Source organism: Caretta caretta, chromosome 6, assembly GCF_965140235.1.
Source record: "Caretta caretta isolate rCarCar2 chromosome 6, rCarCar1.hap1, whole genome shotgun sequence".
In the NCBI taxonomy this organism is placed as follows: Eukaryota; Metazoa; Chordata; order Testudines; family Cheloniidae; genus Caretta; species Caretta caretta.
The window spans coordinates 32,829,707-32,843,300 of NC_134211.1; the positions used below are offsets into that span (position 1 = coordinate 32,829,707).

Here is a 13,594-nt window from a genome sequence, read left to right on the forward strand (position 1 = left end):
TTACACTGCATAAGGGAACTTATATTGTAGAGCAGTGGTCCTCAAACTATTGTACTGGTGACCCCTTTCACATAGCAAGCCTCTGAGTACAACGCCCCCTTATAAATTAAAAACACTGGTTTATAAACTTAACACCATTATAAATGCTGGAGCCAAAGCAGGGTTTAGGGTGGAGGCTGACAGCTCGCGCCCCCCCCCCCCATGTAATACCCTTGTGACCCCCTGAGGGGTCCCAACCCCCAGTTGAGAACCCCCGTTGTAGAGGAAGAAATACTTAGTTCCCCACTCTATTAATATGAAAGAAATTATAAGCTTCCCATGTGTTCCTACCTATAAGTATAGTTAATTATATTTAACTACATATTAGGTACCACCAGTAAAAGTTATACATACAGCATATTACTGAAACCCTATTTATGTTGTGTTTGGATTTTAAAACAGGATGGATAATTTCATACTCAGTAATGCATCTACGCATGTTTAAGAAGGGGTAAAGAAAAATCATGTTTCACAGCAGAGGATGACTATTTCATGGGTTAGAAAGGGATCTTCCACCTTATGTACATCACGGCATGATTGGCTAGGTGTATCAGATTTATTTTTGGCCTGTCTCTGAAACATCATGTATTGGTAGGACACCAAGCACCAGTTAACAGGATACCAGTCTTGAACAAGAAATCCTACACAAAACAACTGGAAAACAAGTCTACCCCATGTAAATACTGCAGTCAACAAATCAGTCTCAACAGTTATGTGAAAATGACATCATCGTCATAGTAAATCTCATCCTCTAAAACCTGGAGCAGTGGAGAATTATAGTATTCTGCTTGATGTGCATAATTTGGAATTGGTTTGAAGAGACTAAAACCTAGTAATTTGGACATTTTGACCATTTTTAGAGGAGTTCAACTAGTACTTCTGAAAACCCTTCTGTAATATAAGCCAACATTACCTGAGGTACTGAAGCTACCTGAAGTGGGCTTTCTCTGCCTATTTTCTTGGTAATGTAATAAGTGAGACCACAAAGCAGATTTTCCCTAAAATTAAAAAAAAATTGATTGGTAACATTGTATTTAACAATGCAAATAAATGAATGTCTGTTGAGTTTAATAAAAACTGAAAATTAAAAAACACTAAAAGTAACATTTACAACAACAGTTTGTTCTAAAGATGTTTTGTTTTCCCTATCGATATCATTGATAAAAAAGAAAAAAAAACCAAGAAACCAAAGAGGTAGGAGGAGGTAAAAAGCTGGAAAAAGGACAGTAGAACAAAAGGAGAAGTGTAAATGATTTGTAAAAGGAACTGTCCTGCATATCCGCTCTTGGTGTTTTTTTAAAGAAAGAAACTAGCTGGACCTACAGATTCCGGTAACTGAACAAATCAGCTGAGCGTCACTTCTCATTGTTTATCAAGATGTGACCAAAACATTTATTTAAATACATACTACAAAGTGATGTGTACTACAGAGTGATGTCTCATGACCCTGTAACCTGAGTTTGTAGCTATCTCACCCACCGAATGGGGAAGAGATGCACAATCGGACAGGGCAGACTCTTTGGCTATGTCTACACTTAAAACACTACAGCAGCACAGCTGCAGTTGCACTGCCATAGCTATTCAGTGTAGACACTCACTACCGCAACGGGAGAACCCCTTCCGTCACTGTAGTTAACCAACCACCCCAAGAAACAATAGCTAGGTCAAAGGAAGATTTTTTCCATCAACCTAGTGCTGTCTACACCAGGAGCTAGGTGGGCATAGATACGTCTCGCAGGGGTGTAAATTTTTCACATCCCTGAGAGATGTAGCTATACCAGTGGAACTTTTCAGTCTACCCCAGCCCTGAGTCTACAACAGTCTACCCAAGCTGATGGTGGAGTTTGAAAGCTACTTTTTCAGGTCCTCCAAAGATTTTTCCAAGTTCCTCTAGCAAAGAGAGCGAAGGGCCTCATTACAAATGTAAAAACAAACAAAACAAAAACAAAACAAAACCCCACATGCAGGAAAATAAAGAATTTCAAATAAAGTTTGAAGCTGTTTTATAGATAGTAAAGAAATTTTAAAGGACAACATTCAGAATGCAGTATTTAGGACACTGTAAGCCAAAGGTAAAATATATACTTTTAGTCAATATGCTGGCTTCCTAAAAAGGGTCAGGAAACGCTAAAAGGTGAGGTGGTGAGATTTATCACAGACTCATCACAAACAAAGAGATTCTCAAGTTCACCCTAAAGCTATTTGTGAATGACAAATCAAGTGCTACTGAAGTCACAGAAGGCACCAATAACCAAATAGGGACTATCCAGTACATTGATTGGATGCACTTCCTCAGTAAATGATTTGTAAGTAACAGATTCCTTTAGGAAGCTAACAGTTAATTGGGAATTCCAGGAAAGGATTGGGAATCATATGTTTCTGCTAAATGAGTAGATTAGAAAGTTTTTTGCATATTTATAAGGATATTATTGTTGTTCAAAAAGAGAAGCTGTTTGTACAGCAAAAGGGCTGTCAAATCTTGGCTTTATTGGGGGGTTACCTATTTGCACCTGCAGTGAGTAGGCACCACTGATGTCATTTAAAACATCTAAACAGCTGATTGTCAGGGTGCAAATAATTGAGGGGTGAATTCTGCAGGTGCAAAAAGAAAAGTCGACTTTAAAAATCTAGCCCAACTTGTTCAGTTCTGCAAGTAATGTGGACAGGGAGAATTAGTGTCTCTGATATACAGACCTACAAGGGATTTATTCCAAGGTATTATTCCCACACAAATTATGGTGGTAGGTTTCTAAAATATAAAGCAGTAAATATGTCTCAGTTATGACAGTGTAAGGAAATCTGCTTTCAAAAATGTGTTTTTTGAGAACATAACAAAAAGTCATCCCGTCCCCCCCCCCCGCCCCCAAGAAGTCTGTTTTCTCATTAGTGTATCTGGAAGGTCCATTGTGGAAACCGAAACGTACAATGGGCCTTGCAAAAGGACAGGTATGAAAATCATTCAGGGAGATGGTCACAGCCAAAATACTATTTCTGGGGGGAAACAAATGCACACTCAGATACGTTCTGGCAACTCAGTACAGCAACTGCCGAGGATAGCATATGCTCCCAGTGCTGGAACACCTCTGAAGAAGGCAAATAAGCAAAGGTCTCTACAGAATATGGAAACAGCAATACCAGTGAGTACTGAGAAGAAATCATACTGTACGCATCTGCCTGTTTCTTTCACCAGCACGTTACTATTTGGACAGTTAGAGGAGAGTAATGATGATGCAAGTTACAAGTATAAAGAGGAGAAGGAGACAGCACAAAGGAAGGAGGGGAAAAAATCAAGGTCTTCATATACGTTTAGGCTGGACCAGACTGACAAGGTCACTAGATCCTACATTGCATGATCATACTGGATCAGTTGAGGCAGGAGGTGGGCTTTGGTCAGTTGATGGGTGTAGAGTTTAACAACACATGAAAGAACCAGTTGGTAGCTATGTGGAACGAAACAGATCGATCAGCAGGGAAACAGGCAAAAGCATGGCGTGGGGGAGGGAAGCCATCTTCATTACTATGGTCTGCTGAGAAGGAATTGGCTCATTATTGGACAAATCAATTTATAAATAGACTTTCACAATTTTAATAGAGGCCAGAGTACATGTCGGATTAGTAGTGCTTTTTACTTTGGATCACAGCGTTAGATGCACTGCACTTCCTGCATCAGACCTCTAATTATTCTGCCACAACAGACCGTTCAGCACTGTTTGCCAACATCTGCAATCAATCCAAAGCATTAACCTTATGTGGGGTTGGCCGCCTGGTTGTCTGAAAGGCCCAAATCTGAGTTGAAGCAGAGTATACTGATGCTCTGTCTTCTAGGATGAAAGTAGTACAGCTTCTATCCTAAGTAGTATACAAGAGGGAAGGGGAGAGTCAGACGATATACCTTCACATAGAGAAACTACTGTTATAGTCTGAATGAGAGCAGATTTAGGCAATAGCGGCACGGATGCAGAGGACAGAGCAATTGGATTAAGGCTGCCTGGATTAAACGTATTTACTCTGCAAAATACTTCCTTTAAACAAATCAGCATTCAAGTCCCTTTCCCCCTCCCCACACACACAGGGGAAAGGAGGAAGAAACAACATCTCCCATGCTGTCTACTCTCACAGGAGAGCCCAAACAGCTGGAGCTCTATAATAAAAGGAAAGTGGCTAGCTAGAGGCCTTGTAAACGTCAATTGACCACCTCTAAATATGTACCATGCTTAGTGAGAACAAACAAAAGAAAGGGGAAAAAAGGGGGTTTATAGTTTTGTAAATTAAGCTACCGTGCTTGAGGACAAATCCCCACATCCCATAACCAGTTAATAGCATGACAAACTGCAAGCTCTTAAGTCCGCACAGCTACAGTAAGAGAGAACATTAAAAATGGATAGATAAATAGATAAAAACTATTATTCTGTAAACAGACAAATAAAATAGTAAGCAGGCATTCAGAAAGTCATCCCTGAGAGTACAATTGTATACTATACTTTGAGCAGCGGGGGGGATTAGCTCGGTACCAGAATTGTTGAATTTTAAGAGTATAGAATAGAATTGAAAAAAATTAAATTAAAAAAGAAACAGTGAAAAAATGGCTGTAAAGTTGTAAATTCAGTGAAATACCATTATTTACCTGTTTGACCTGTAGACCATGACTCCATATCCTTTCTAAGAGATCACAAAGACTGGCTATTAACGTATTCTCTTCTACACCTGTGATGTTCACCTCACCATGACCTAGTTCCACAGCTTCTCGACCCATTTTTTCAACCAGCATCCTCTTGGTCTTGAAAAGAAGATGGCAAAAAAAAAGTTATTCTTACACACCAGGAACTGCTACGATCCTTCACAGTCTTTAAATTCCTTTACAATAGTAACAGAGTGATAATACAATTGGGCTTATACTGTTCCCTTGACAAGCTAATGCCGAAACACATTTCTCTTATTTCACTAATAGTCCTCCATTACGTGGCATCACCAGTATTGATCACCTGACAGCCTTTAAGTAATCCTATTCCTCTAGAGTGACCCTCTTGGGGGTTCCTGAGCAGTAGCAAGGTGGACAGGGACGAGCAAACTAGTCCAGATTCAAAATTAGCTTGTTCTCTTCAGAAAGCTCCCTATCTGAAATGGAGACAGTGAAGAATGAGGCTCTTGCTACCCTCTAGCTGTGGCACGGTCCCCTAAAACAGAGAAGGTAGCCAGGGAGCCCTCTCACTGAGAAAGGAAGGTGTAAGGCAGGGGTGGCCAACCTCTGGCTCCGGAGCCACATGCGGCTCTTCAGAGGTTAATATGTGGCTCCTTGTATAAGCACCGACTCTGGGGCTAGAGCGACAGGCTCCAACTTTCCAATGTGCTGGGGGGTGCTCACTGCTCCACCCCTGGCTCTGCCACAGGCCCTGTCCCCACTCCATCCCTTCCCGCCCCCTCCCCTGAGCCTGCTGTGCCCTCGTTCCTCCCCCATCCCTGCCAGAGCCTCCTGCACCCCACAAAACAGCTGATTGGGAGGTGCGGGGAGGTGCTGATCGGTGGGTGGGAGGCGCTGGGAGCGGGGGAGGGGGGAGCTAACGTGGGGCTGCTGACCTATTACTGTGGCTCTTTGGCAATGTACATTGGTAAATTCCGGCTCCTTCTCAGGCTCAGGTTGGCCACCCCTGCTGTAAGGACTCTCTGTGATAGACAGGAATGGTCCTATTTATCCAGGCTATGTCTCCTCTGGGTGAAGCTGAGAAAGACTTGGGAACACCCTACCGTCAGCATGCTGTTCCTGTGAGCCCCCATCTGAATGTTGTTTTTCCAAGAGGAATCCTTTCCTGGGTATCCAGGAGGACATATAATCTGTCCTACTTGTCCCTGGAGTCTGCAGGTGGCTGCTGTAGCGGTCTGTGGGTGTCATGCATGCTGCTGTCTCCCCTGCAGTGACCAGGTTCACAGCCACTCCTGCCCTTGCTATGGACTGATAACGGCAGTTCCGTCTGAGACAGCAGTGGTGGGGAGAGGTCAGAATGAACCTGCTGTCTGTGAATGCAGGGATAGAGGCACGAGCAGATGAAGACAACTCACATTCATCCAGCCAGGTGGCAGCCACATCACAGAAAAGATGTATTCTTGTAACAGGTTTACTTTACCATTCTAACAATATCTATATGAAGTTGTCCTCATGAACAGGTTTTTAAACAGGTTTATTATTAAACGTTTGAACTATGGTAGCTTCCGAAGTCGCCAGTCAGGATCAGGGCCCCTGTGCTGGGTTCTATGACAGTTATAAATAATGAGACAGTCCTTGCAATGGATAATTTATTCACTGCAATAGGCTAGAACAGTTATATGAGAGGCTGCACTTTAGAATACGTATATGCCAAACATTGTGTAGCCTTGTGGATAGAACATTAGAACCCAGCTCTCCTGGTTTCTATTTCTAGATCTGTCATAGATTTAGTGAGACTGTGGGAATGTCACTTAAATTTTTCACTTCCTCAATCTGCCTATCTATAAAGTAGAGATAATAATTTAGCCAGGTTTGACAGTGCTTTGAGTGAGAGCTAGAGATGATAAAAGCTAAGTATTTTATATGCATTTATAAAATATAAGCATCCATATTTATTGCCTCTCAGTGATTCATGTATCAAATGTTCTCCGTTCAATCATAAAAATATTGAGAGTGGGATTTTCAAAAGTACATAAGTCTCTTAGTTACACAAGCGCCCCTGAAAATCCACTTTGAAAGTCAGTGAGTTTTAATAAGTGCTTTTGAAAATACCTCCTACGAAAAACTTGTCCAGAGATCTGAGACTCTAGTTGTCTCTTCTCTAGCTCATGCACCTTTTCAAGTAATCAAGTTCTGCAGACCAAATTAGGCCCTCATTTACACCTGGGCAACGCCATGGTCTTTGACTTATGTCCTCAGCGTTATTTAGGCAACTCTTTCCTTCCAAGGGTTTACACAGGTGTAAATGAATGGAATTTAGGAGCAGTCTATCATGAAGAGCAGTACCATAAGCTGCATATAGTCCCATTGCAGTCAGTGGAAGAACAGGCCTGATCCAAAACCTACTGAAATCAGTGAGAGCTTTTCGATCGATTTCAACAGACTGTGTAATAGACTAAATGAGCACAGTAATTAACTAAATTTTTATTCATGACTGAGAGTCCACAATCTGGCTCTTAATAAGTATGTTGATGATGCAAAAGATAAAATAGAATCCAGTGCAGTTAAAAAAAATCGGATAACCAAATATTCGAAAGGAACAGATCTACTGAATAAAAGAGAAGTGCCATTTTTACACAGTCACTTTGCAGAGTAAAGCCATGCTTTAATTTTCATTACCTGCTTCAAACTGACCTTGGGAACTACTGTAATCCTGTCACATCCTAGAAGCTAGGCATCACTTTTCAGCTCGAGGTATCTAATCCATTTGATGTAACAGTATATTACATTAATCTGTTTTATCTACCATAGTCTGTTTTTGAACCTCTCTGAAAATGGTTCGTCAGTGACCTGGTATTGCCAGGTTATCCTCTCAGTATGCCCAGTGCAAGTTATTTCATTGTCTAATTGACCTCACTGCTATTATTCACAGGGCACATACAAACAATGCAACAGCAGCTAAAAATCATTCCTAATAAACCAAATTACATTTTCTATTTTTAGTTTCAAACTATCACTTCTTTATACACTGTCCTTAACCACCTTCAGAAAAGTCCTCACCCTTTTTATGTTATGACCTCCCAAGCACTGACATTTACCATATGCTTCCTATGTCATCTTTTCTCTATGGATGTATCCATTTCTCCTAATCTCTTACCGTAGATCATTTTTCATAATTTTTGCTGCTATTCTTAAGCATCTTTCTAATTCATCCATGTCTAAGGAGAGCTAATTAATGGACTCATCTGAAATGTTGCAAGTATCTCATGCCAACAGTCATAAGCATCTCATACATTTCCCCCCTCTTTCCCGGACACTCTAACAACATCTCTATTACTTGCAAACTTTTCACATCCAATGGCGCCTTACTCCCATAATGGAAGAGTTAAAATCAAAGGGCCATATCCTCAGCTGGTGTAAATTAATGTATTTCCATTTATTTCAATGGAGATATGCCAGTTTATACCAAGTGAAGGTCTACAAAGAACAAAGCACAGAGACAGATTATCTGGAGTGCCTACATATTCACAATTTCAGTTTTTGTAAGTAAGAATAACGAAAATGTATAGATTTTACCAGGCATTATACATGATAGTCCAAATTAACTCTGTTGACTTCAGGGAAGAATTTAAATAAGAGTTTATGGAAGAGTTATTCTCTTTAATGTTATATGAAACAGCAAAGCAACTTTAATGATGTTTACTCAAATATATCAGTCAAAATAATTCTACAAACTGGGACCAGATTTCTTAGGAAAAAGGTGTTTTCTGCAGTTCGTTAACTCACTTCATTTTAACGTCTCCAAACAGGAAAAGTCTCCAATCTTTCCAGGATATCTAAACCACATCCATTTATTTATTAAAGGGACATACAATCCCCAAAAGAGACAGTGTAGACCAGTTTCAGATTATGCATACATCTGAGGGTGTGCGCGTGTGTGTATAAAAGGTGAGTTTAGTTTTACTAACTATAGCCCAGCAAGGTGTGGGGATGAGAAGTCATGTTCTCTACGTTACCTTATTTCGGCATTCCTTCAGTAAGCCTTCAACAAATTTCCAGTTTGTTTGTGCAATTACCGATGGAGAGAGGTTAGACAGCTTAGGCTGACGAATGGTGCTGCCCAGATTCCTGGCTTCTTGGATATACTTCTGTACAAAGATAGAAAAAACAAATGTACCCAAAAACAAGAGTGACAAAATGGTACACAGTAGCTACGAATCACAGTGTCAAACAATCTGTCTTTGCTGCCCCCATGCCCAGAAGGGAAAAAGATCACACCATCTTTCAAAACAATGCTCCTTTAAAAAGGATAAAGAGATTTACTGTATTATTTAACTGAGTTAAGATCCCATATAAACTGTCCAGCTAGCATCAGCATGCAGTTGAGTCTTTGATTAACACAAACACAAAACCGTTTGGATGCATAGAGTTTTCATTTCTCCCTCCACTACTACAGAGTCTTTCCTTTTTCTCCTCTAAAAAAGGCGTGTAATTATAGCTATACATACTTGATATTACTGTCAAAGTGAAACAGTCCTTCCAAATGTGATTATTTTGCAGGTAAGTAATGACGCTTTTGTTGGAGGAGCAAGTGTGACAGTAAAGGTATGTCTCTACTGCAATCAGACACCTGCAGCTGGCCCGCGCCAGCTGGCTTGGGCTAAGGGGCTGTTTACCCGCAATGTAGACATTTTGGCTCGGGCTGCACCGAGAGAGGGTCCCAGAGTACAGTCTGCCTGAGCCTGAACATCTACATGGCACTTAATTAGCCCATTAGCCCGAGTCCAAGCCAGCTGGCACAGACCAGCTGCGGGCATCTAACTGCAATGCATACATACCCTAAATGGCTTTGTCAGGTGATTAAAGACAGAAGCTAAGCGAAGGAGTGCAATAACTGAAGCAGCAGTTTATTATGAATAGGCTCCAATATTACAAATCTAAAAAAGAACCATCAACATTTTAGAGGAAAAATGATTTCCTTGACTCATGAAAGATCTGTGCTGCTAATGTTGCTGCATTCTGATGGATGGATCAATATGTATTTCAGTGACACTTGTGAGAGGGCAGCATTTGATTGTTCTGGATTGTGATTGACTGAAATCCTACTCTTGCTACATCATAATGAATAAAGTGTTCACCTTTTGCCAAAAAAAAAAAAAACCAAAAAATCCACGCTTTATCTGCCTTCTGAAACAGTCTAAAGAACTATGAAGTACATATATTTAACTATGCATCTTTGACGTCATGACTACAGGTCATGTTATACATATGACATACCAGGTAAAGCTCTGACACAGATTTTATAGAGGGTCTGAAAAGCCAGTCATGCTGGTCCCAGTCTAAATATAATTGCAAATGAAGCTCTGGCAAGGAAAAATCCAGATGCTGGCAGGAGAGGTTTGTAGCAAACAATCAGACAGCCCATGTTAAGCAAAAGTACGGTAAGCAGATATGATAAAAGCGTGCATGCAAAAACAGAAAAGAAAACAATTAAGACAGAACTCAATGCCATTTAAAGCTCAGACTAATAAATAAATATGCAACATAAAACCCGTAAATAATGAAAGCTTATATAAAGGAAAGAGCAAATAAAGCATTTAAACACTATAATTGTGATGAGATTAAACAAAGAATTAAAATGAACTATGTCCTTTACTGCATACTTGTGATAAAATTTCACAAGAGTCTTAATGGTTGTCAAATCTCAACTTCAAAGTTTCTTTCTAGACCAGTGGTTCCCAGACTTGTTCTGCCCCTTGTGCAGGGAAAGCCCCTGGCGGGCCGAGCCAGTTTGTTTACCTGCCATGTCTGCAGGTTCGGCTGATCGTGGCTCCCAGTGGCCGCGGTTCGCTGTGCCTGACCAATGGGAGCTGCTGGAAGCAGTGGCCAGTACATCCCTCGGCCCGGGCTGCTTCCAGCAGCTCCCATTGGCCTGGAGCAGTGAACCGTGGCCAGTAAAAGCCGCGATCGGCTGAATCTACAGACACGGCAGGTAAACAAACTGGCCCAGCCCGCCAGGGGCTTTCCCTGCACAAGCAGCGGAACAAGTTTGCGAACCACTGTTCTAGACAATTGCCTCAGACCATCAATTTAATTTTTATTTTTACCAATCCCTGCCTACCAGCCACAAGGATTTTCACTTCTCCACTCAAAAACCCTCAAAATTACTCCCTTACAGCTGTTACAGACTAATGGGGAAAATCTGGAATTATGTGGGTTCCCCGTGGATAAACAGATTTTGGTACCAACAGATTTTGGTACCACTCTAAATAAATATCTAAAATGAGTTAACCCTACGGACAAGAATAGCTCCATCTGCTGAACACATTTTTGCAATATGGTTCATAAGATATATTATTTACCTCACATACTAAGGTAGCTGCTCTCCAATAATTAACCATTTGCTAAGTATATTCAGCTTTCGTTAAAAAAAATCTTTCTGAAAAATGGAAAGTGACTATTTACATGTAAAAAGAAAAGGAGTACTTGTGGCACCTTAGAGACTAACCAATTTATTTGAGCATGAGCTTTCGTGAGCTACAGCTCACTTCGATACCTCAACGGTTCACACCTGCTAGCACCATATTTGTCAAAAACAATGTCAGATTATTGACTAACTACTACTCACTTTCTCTTTCTTCTCCTAAATGGAAGATGTTACTGAGACACAGCACCATAAAGAGCATGTGAAAGAAGTAAATGTTCCTTATTTGTACAATCAAAGTGCACAAACCCCTTTTTCTTTTTTAATATAGTTACAAAAGAGATGACATCTAATTTTATCTCCAACTACAATTTTTACAACCAAGTCACAAAATCCTGGAAAATAGGGTTTACAATGGAAAGTGCAGTTCAACCTTTTATATCATTGTTCACATATAATGATGGAATGAATGAACAAGAAAATATATTTAAAAAAAATTTCCTGCAAGCATCTTGGTATAAACTTTAAAGAGAACAAGGTTAAAAGATTCTTCACCCAAACATAAAATAATGTATCCCAAAGCTTTATTTTTTGTTTATATATAAGCACATATCCATTCAAATATTTTAAAAAGAAATCAGAACACTGGAAAAATGATTCTTATATTACATTTAACCACTATATTTTTTGTGCAATGGATGTTCAGAGAACTAACCAACCATTTTGTTCTTGCTTAAGTAACTGCAAAGTAGCTGGCATCATATGACCCAACTAATGTCACTTTAAAAGGTTCACATAGGGATTCATGGAGTTTTTCTTTCTTTCTAGCCAGGCCCCCTCCTCAAAACACAGACATATACTTATCAAAGGAACATCACTTTTTACAAAAGGAACTATTTTGAATCCTCCCAAAGCATATAGGATCCATAGTAGATTTAGAGCTGAAAATCAGCACTTTGAACAATTCAGCCTTCAAGCGCAGCCCAATACTCAGATCAGACAGCGCATGTCTACCTGCATACTGGTATCTGACTTTTGGCACATTTAAACACTGCAACTTAGTTACCTTTTTTACCATTGGTTTCACACTCCTGAGACAGATCCTGACTGGCATAGCTCCTTTAACGTCAATGGATCTATGACATTTTACACTAGCTGAGGATCTGCTCTTTATTTTTGAAAGGCCAGAGTAAGGAACAGCTGAGGTTTACTGTGGAATAACTGATTTGACATTTTGTAGGGAAGACAGTGTGATTTCTGTAATGAAAATCATATTCTACAGTTACTGAACAGCTTTCACCTCTCTCTGATCATTGTCAAGACGCAGGTGCTCTGTGTGTTGTTTTTGTCTGTCTTTCCGCCTCCACTGCGCAGGTGCATTTCTCTTTGTCCATCTACAGATCAAACAAGATTATTCATTAGATACCAAGAGTCAGCTGAAGAGGAGCGAAAAGCAGGAGCAAAGGTTTCCATCTTGGATTGGTCACAGGGCCTGTCCACATTACAAAAAACACCCACTGACAACAGATGAGCCAAAACCAGTGCCAAACACGGGTTAGCTGCAAGCACACTTGTGTAACACTTGACTTGTTTAGCATCTCTTTGTAAGCAGAGAGCCTGTACTGTTTGAAAATAAAATCTGTCTGGAAAATCTGTCCATAGTTCTTAGGAAAAAAAGCAAAAACACAATCTCGTGCACTTGGTTTCTAGTTTCCACATCTTTTCGGCTTCTTAGTCGCCTTTGCAGCTACTATCCTCTTCTTCCTCTTTCCTCCCACTTTTTACAAGGTGGTCCATTATTTTAAGCCATTACCTCTTAACTGACCTCTGGCACAGGGCTCTCTCTTTTAACCAGTATCAAATAAAGTCACTCAAAAACCTTAACTCTGTCCCCATTGCAATACTGGCCTCCTTGCTTCACTTTGTTACTAAAAGAATCCTTAAGAGTCCACCACATTCTAAAGTGTCATTTAGAAGTGTTTAAATTTGCATTTTGACATCACAAATTTGGTCTTATGCTTTAGATCTCACCAAGATCCAGTGCCACTCCATAATGCACAATAAAGTTTGTGTACTCACTTGTTGCTTGCTGGTCCTATGGAGAGTACGTCAGACTGAAGCTTGGGGAAAAACCCAAGTTCATACTTCCCTTGTCCAATCTTCATATCTAATAAGTGTGGGTGGATTGCAGTGTGATCTATTTTTACAAGCCTTAATTCAATAGCTTTCTCTGAATGTTTAAAAAAAAAAAAAATCTCTTAAGCATGTAACTTTACAGATAACCAGTGCGCTAAGTGTAGGGGTGGGGGAGAAGTTTTAATCAAGTTGGGTCACTGAGAGGTGCACTATAAGCACTGCCTTACCAAAGCTGCTTCTCCCAGACTATGACAGACACCTCTACACACACACACACTTTTCAAACCACTTTAAGCACTGCAGATAACCTTCCTTTTTCAAGTTACCATATATACTAAAAAAAACAAAAACCCACC

General features: G+C 40.2%; 1 protein-coding gene across 5 annotated transcripts in view; it reads right to left on the bottom strand.

Annotated features, from left to right (window-relative positions):
- Positions 1–13,594, bottom strand: part of DENND5A (DENN domain containing 5A) — a 109,125-nt gene that overhangs the window by 31,980 nt on the left and 63,551 nt on the right. For 3 of the 5 annotated variants that reach the window (XM_048855655.2, XM_048855654.2, XM_048855658.2), the window contains 6 exons: positions 13,182–13,332; positions 12,403–12,496; positions 8,695–8,826; positions 4,664–4,816; positions 3,784–3,888; positions 953–1,037 (listed from right to left, as the gene is read on the bottom strand). In XM_048855655.2, coding sequence (XP_048711612.1) covers positions 953–1,037; positions 3,784–3,888; positions 4,664–4,816; positions 8,695–8,826; positions 12,403–12,496; positions 13,182–13,332 — 720 coding nt within the window. The remainder of the gene's footprint in view (positions 1–952; positions 1,038–3,783; positions 3,889–4,663; positions 4,817–8,694; positions 8,827–12,402; positions 12,497–13,181; positions 13,333–13,594) is intronic. The other 2 variants (XM_048855657.2, XM_048855656.2) reach the window with 1 other exon arrangement.